General features: G+C 47.5%; 1 protein-coding gene across 1 annotated transcript in view; it reads left to right on the top strand.

The window, feature by feature from the left end:
• LHX5 (LIM homeobox 5) overlaps positions 1-6,827 on the top strand; it is a 14,005-nt gene that overhangs the window by 4,001 nt on the left and 3,177 nt on the right. The window contains exons 3-4 of the mRNA XM_069081664.1: positions 160-437; positions 3,059-3,224. Coding sequence (XP_068937765.1) covers positions 160-437; positions 3,059-3,224 — 444 coding nt within the window. The remainder of the gene's footprint in view (positions 1-159; positions 438-3,058; positions 3,225-6,827) is intronic.

Consider the following 6,827-nt stretch of genomic DNA (forward strand, 5'->3'; position numbering starts at 1 on the left):
ACTATCCTCTCTTCTGTGTAGTCGGGACTGCACTAATCTCCCTTTTAGAAAAAGGAAGAGAGCAAGGACGCAGGATCTTCTCAGCCCTGTCTAGAACTGGGCTCCCGAAGCATTTCCACTCCCCACTCACCTTTGTACCCTAACCCACTTCCCCTACAGTGTCATCCTGTACGGACCGAAGTTTGTCCCCAGACCTCCAGGACCCTCTCCAGGACGACCCCAAAGAGACAGACAACTCGACGTCGTCTGACAAGGAAACCACCAACAACGAGAACGAGGAACAGAACTCCGGCACCAAGAGACGGGGGCCTCGAACCACCATCAAGGCCAAGCAGCTGGAAACGCTCAAGGCCGCCTTCGCCGCCACACCCAAGCCCACGCGCCACATCCGCGAGCAGCTGGCGCAAGAGACCGGCCTCAATATGCGGGTCATCCAGGTATGGAGCCCTTAACTCGCAGCCCGGCATTTGGGGAAAACCCGGGACCGCCTTCCGCTGCTCCGGCAACGCGGCGGCCTTCATGCCTCCTTTGTCCCCAGCTGGCTGTCGCTCTTCCCACCACTCAACCTTTCTCTTTTCTCTTTGCGTTTTCCTTTACTTCTTTCTTCTAGCTCTGCCTTACTTTCTTCACCTTTCCCTCTTTGCTGCTATCATTATCCCTCTTTCTTTTTCTCTCTTTTTCCTTCTCTCGTTCCCTCTTCCTTCTCTCTTTTTCTTCTTCTCTTTTCTCCTTTCTTGTTTTCTCTTTCCCCTTCCTTTTCTTTCCCCTCTTCCATGGTGATGCTTTCTACTGAAAGCCCTCTGATGTGACAATTTAGGAGACTTGGTCTCTAATCCTGGCTCGAATTCCCTGCATGTGCCCTTGGGCAAGTAATTTCTCTTCTCTAGAACTCAGTTTCTTGACCTGGAAGAGGGAAAAAATGACCCTTTGGGGCTTTGCTTGCCAAGGTGGTTGTGAGAGAAACTGTTTCAAAAACCTTGAAGTGATATGTGAGTTATTAATAGCAGTATTGAATGATATGAATTAATGGATAGGAAAGCAATCTGCCAAGCCCTACACAAAAGGAAGAGGTTGTTGCAAAAAAAAAAAAAAAAACCTTTTGTCGTTTTCTCTCTAAGCTTTCCCTCTCTCCTCTGCCCCCCCTCCCCAATCCTGCCAAAATTTCCCTTCATCTCCTCCCTTTGATGGCTAAGAAGGAAGTCCAGAGCCCTTCAGTTCATTCTCTATGTCTCCTCTGGTCTCTTCCCTCCTCCTCTGGGAGCCTTTCAAAAACTGCCCCCTTTTTAAGAATCCTGATCACTGTCCCCAACCTAGACACTGTAATCACAGTTGCAAGTTGGCTCAAGAGTGAGGGGGAAAGGAAAGAAGCAGCCAGGCCTAGACTGGGCTTTTCTCCCTTAAGGGCAGGAAGGATGAATCCAAGTCAGAGTCCCTCAAAGTTAGATCCTATTAGGAATAGGGCTAGGGCAGGTCTCCACTCCTACCTTTGACTCCCCTCCCTTCCAAGGGTCAAATAGATCTTGAGGGAGGAAGGTTAATACTGGGTTTGCATAAGGCAAAGGAAGGAGAAGAAAGAGAAGAGGAAGAGAGAGGAAGGAAGAGGGAAGAGAGTGAGGGAAGAAGAAAAAGAAAGGAGTAGAGAGAAGGGAAGCAGGAGACCTGAGCATAGAAGGGGGAGAAGTAGGGAGAGAGGGAATAAGAGTAGAGAAAGAAGCAGGGAAGGAAAAGGTGGTGTTTGGAAGTGCTTAAATTCTTATTTATGTAGGAAGAATTCCCGGTGTCCACAGGGGCTGTGTAGACGAGTTCAGGCATAAGACAGGAAGTTGGTTCTTTGGCTAAAATGGGCAGGACTACTTCTTTGGGAGGCTGCCCAATATTGCCAGTGTCCAAGGACACATTTCCAGGATTCTTCCCTCTCCTCAGATCCTGGTCTGCACCACCTGTGTCAGAACTCTTTCCAAAGGCTTTCTTAGGCTGAGTGATAGGATGTCAGCACTCAGAAGGAATTTAGAACACAAGAAGAAACCTTAGAACTTACAGTATCAAAGCCAGGAGGGACCTTCAAACAGGATGTGAGAAAAAGAAGGAGCTTTTAAAACAAAATTCAATCCTGGAAGGGACCTTAGATTCAAAGAGCCCTCATTTGGGGAAAAAAAAATTAAGGCCCAGAGAGAGCAAGCAACTTTTCCAGTATCACACAGCAAAGCCAGATCTAGAATCTAGCTCTCCTGAGTTCCAAGCTCTGTCCTCTTCCTATTATCCAAAAGAACGAGGAGAACCTCCTTGTTTCTCCGATGAGCCTGGAGAGAGAGAAAGGGGATTGGGAGACTGGCAGGGGTAGAGGAGGAGGAGGAGATACAAATAATTAGGTTATCTCTCAGGTCGAGGCCCCTTTGAGATGGAGAAGGAGAACAAGAAAAGGGGAGGGGGAATGAAGAATGAAAGAAACACAGACAAGACCAATAAAAGAGAAAGGACAGACAGGGCAAGGGGAAAGGGAGGAAGAATCTTTGTTGTTAACACCTCTGACTCTTGTCTTTATGAAGACGTCTGAGGCTGAGGCTGGGGGCCGTAAGAAGTCGACTTCATTATCAATCTCCCCACGGGTTTACGAAATCCTTCACTCTTGGTTGGCTTGCAGAGTTAACTCTCAACTTTCCCTCCCTTCACCAGCTCTGAGTTTAATCCCCGCTCCTCCCCCACTCCCTCTCCCTCTTCCCTAGTGGAAAGAGACCAGACTATTGGGAAGCGGAGGGGAGGGAGGGAGGGGGATGAGCTGTCTATCACTGGAACTTTTCCTTTTTCGTGGTGAGGGGGGGAGGGATGCAGGAGAGACCCCACTAAGTCGATATCTTGAGCAGATAAGGAAATCAAAGGGGAAACTAGTCTCCTTAATTCTGTCCCCACACCATCACCACCACCACCACCCCCTCTCCAAGAGGAATCCCAGGCTTCTCAGTACTGCTCTATTTCCTGGGTCTGATCCTCTGTCTTGATGGTCCCAAAGAGGTCCAACCTTAGAGTTCTGCTCACTGCTTCCCCCACATCCCATCCCCAGGTCTGGTTCCAGAACCGTCGGTCCAAGGAGCGCAGGATGAAGCAGCTGAGCGCTCTTGGTGCGCGGAGACACGCTTTCTTCAGGAGTCCACGGCGCATGCGTCCACTGGGTGGCCGACTGGATGAGTCCGAGATGCTGGGGTCCACCCCCTACACTTACTATGGAGGTAAGGAGCGCTCGGTGGAGGTCTTTCTGCCTAGCGTCCCAGCGCCCAGGCCACTTAGAGTACTCCCCGTAGCCACCCAGGAGCTCAGGGCCGTGTCTACACCGCCGGAGAGACTCCTCCTAGAAATTCACTAGCTCCCAGTTTCCTAGGGGCACTCCTGCTCAGGGTGTCTGTCCCCAGCTGTGCCTGCAGGCTCTCACTCACCGACTCCCAAGTACCAGAGACTGGGCTGATTCCAGGCCGATGAGGGCGATCTGCAGAAATTTGGTTAGGCTACTCTGTGCCGCCGTAAAACCCGGGCCCCCGATTCCCTCCCCAGCCTTTCACTGGACTGGAGACACTCCTTCTCCACAGTCGCGAGTAACCCCCGGCACCCCCCCCCCCCCCCCCCCCCCCCCCCCCCCCACCGTCTTCCGCGTGCAGCAAAGTTCGAGTCGTTGACTGTAATCTTTAGTTAAGTTTTGCTTTTGGACATAATGCGTTTCCTTTTCAAAGAAAAATAATGAACTCTATACATGGGAATTGAGTATGTAAAAATCCATTGCTCTAAATGTTTGATGAATGAATGAACTGATCAGTCTCAAATGAGAGAGGAGAGAAAGAGATAGAGACGTGCAGGACAGACAGAAAGTGATAGAAGACGAGAAAAAGAAGAAACAGATCAGAAAGATAAAAACAGAGAGACAAATTTTTAAAACATCAGTTATAGCGTCTTGAGTTTCTCTTCGGGAAAAGTCGCTAGGGGGGAGGGGAGGTACAGAAACTTTTTGTGGTGTCTCCCAGTGCCCTTGAGCCCGTTTAAGAACCTGGCCAGCAGACAAAGGACAGTAATGGACCCTCCCTGGGGTAGGATATAAACCAAGGGATGCTGCTTTGGCATATTGGGTGCAGAGAAGAGTGTTCTCCTGGAGTTCTTTCAATTGTTAGAACCTCTGTTGATGGGTTAGACCAAGCAGGGTCCCTGGGGAAGGGGACGGGGGCAATAGCCCCTGACAGTGACTCCAGAAGGCAGGTTCATGTTAGCTCATACCCAGTTTAACACAGACAAGATAGGGCTTCCTCTTGACCTGGATCTCTTCCTTCCTCCCCCCCCCCAAAAAAAATACTGTGGTTTGGGGAGTTGCGTTTCAGAGTGGTTTTCCTAGACCTCGAAGACAATCAGAGAGAATTTGAAAATAATGCTTTCATAAGATTGCATTTGGAAAGTATTCATTCTCCATCTGTACTGGTTGCCAGGAAGGCTCAGCTCTTCTTCCAGTCACCTGTCCCCCAATTCTGGGCCCCAGGTCCCCAAGGGAATTGGCAGGGCTGCCCTCTCTCCTGTCTCTGGAACATAGCTAAGCCTAGGAATAGGTGAGTCAGGCAGCTGCCTGGGTCATAGGACCACAATGAGGGACATTTTTCAAACATGAATTCAAGGCAGTTTTTAATGTTTCTATTACATAAATGTTTTAGTCCCCCCCCCCAAAAAAAAAATCTAGCTCTCTGGGACCCAGAAGAAATCATTGTGATAAGTGAAGGGGTGGGGTAAGTTGATTTCAGCTTAACATAAAACCTGGGTGGAAAGTGCTAAATCTCTAGTAACTGAGATTCTATGGTCCTCTGCTAGTACAGTCACACACAGGGGGCGCCATTTTCAGACCTATTAAAGGGCAAATTAAAACTTCTCAGAGGCTAAAGTATCAGCCTCCACAGACTGACTCTGTGGGTGTGTTAAGGGTGAGGAGGCAGTGATTGTGAATGTACTTTTGGGAGGAGTGGGAGACAGCTGGAAAAGTGGAGCACCTACCCTCCTGGCCATGAAATCCGAGAAGAGTAAAAATGGAGAAAGCTGGATTCTGTGGTTTTAAATAAAAACAACAGAACAGCAGTTTTAGGGATAAGGAGGGCTTGAGATTATATATACCTGGGAGGGGGGGAGGGACCATAAACAGCAAGGCAGACTAGAGACATCCAAAGATGGAAGGAGAAAGTAAGGAGAGAGAGAGAGAGAGAGAGAGAGAGAGAGAGAGAGAGAGAGAGAGAGAGAGAGAGATTCAGTCATCCTCAATATTGTTCTCACTAAGGGGTCACCACCACTTGGCAACATTGTCCCATTTTATCTGTCCATACCATGCGAGTTCTGTTTGATTTTTAACTAAAATTAATTTTGTTAGTTAAATATAAAGTGATCAGTCATACCAGGAACAGATGGGCTGGGGTTTGAATAAAATTAATAAATAATATGAGAACTTGTTTGTGTACATGTATATGTCAGTGCTGTGCCTACCAGTATACCCATGTGTATGTATGTGTAGGCATGTGTATTGTGGTACATTTTGTATGTTTTATGTATGTGGGGAATGTGTGTTTGTATGGGGAGTGTGTGTGCATATGTGGAAAGAGCATGGGGGGTATGTGTATTTCTGTGATGTATATGTTTGTATTGTGTGTTATGTATTTCTATGTCTATCACTTCAGTATTGTGTGTGTAAATATACATATATTTGTATGTGCATTATCTGTGTGTCTGTACGAAAGTGAATCTGTATTCGGATCTGTTTTATTTGCATATGGGTGATATGCATGTATCAGTTTGGTAAGAGTATGTGCATTTGTGTGTATATTGTGAGGACCAGATGAGCTAGGATCTGCGGGGTCTTTTGCAATAAAAGCACCCCCTAAATGATAAGCATTATCTTAGTTTTAAGTGTGTGTACTTGTGTATAGTATTCTTGCTCCAAAGAAAGGGGACCTAAATCCTTTGGCAGTAACAATAATGTCATGGCACCAGTGTGAGCAGTCAGAAAGGTCTTGCACAATCCAGTCATCACCAAGGATCCAGTGGATGGCATCTGGTGACCTCTGGCTCCCAGGGACCTCTGATACCTTTGCCCCAAATCTCAGGGCCTTAGGCGAGTGGTACTCTGACATTTAGCTGGACCCTAGAATAAACCCTTGTTAGCCAAGGGCACCCTGACAGAGAGGCTTCCCATCTGGGGACTGTCTACACCGATAGACCCTGTGGGGAGGGAGGTTTCTGAAGAGTATGCCTATAATTTTTTGTAATAATTTTGATCGATGGGATAAAACAATATCATTATTGATAATAGTAATGATGATGGTCTTTCTATAGGTAAATCATTTTATTTCACTGAGCCTCAGTTTCCTCATCCGCAAAATAGGAGGAATAATAGTTGTAATTATCTCACAGGATTGTCGAGAGTCAAACAAGATACATAGGAAAAATCTCTTTGCAACCTTAAAGCTTTCTATAAATATGAGTTACTAGCACTCTCCCTGGTTAGTTCTCACCCCCTGGGAGTCTACTGTCCCCATGATCATGTTTACTTCCCCCATTTCCCTTCCTGACCTCATAAGTGGGGCAGGGTAGGTTCTGTCTGAGCTTTGAATGGGGGAACTATGGACTTGTTGCTCCGCCTGTGTCCCGTTGTTCTGGGCACCTGCTAGAAGTCTGATCCCTGTCCTGTGTTCCTGTGTGCATCTCATCCTTCTCCCCTCTACTTCTGTGGGGAGCAAGGGGGAGGAGAGGAATAGTGAGAATGCAAAAACAAGAAAGGAGAGAGAGAGAGAGAGAGAGAGAGAGAGAGAGAGAGAGAGAGA

The sequence above is a fragment of the Petaurus breviceps genome, unplaced genomic scaffold (assembly GCF_028583685.1).
Source record: "Petaurus breviceps papuanus isolate PSGF00001 unplaced genomic scaffold, PetGlider_PUasm1.0 99, whole genome shotgun sequence".
In the NCBI taxonomy this organism is placed as follows: domain Eukaryota; kingdom Metazoa; phylum Chordata; class Mammalia; order Diprotodontia; family Petauridae; genus Petaurus; species Petaurus breviceps.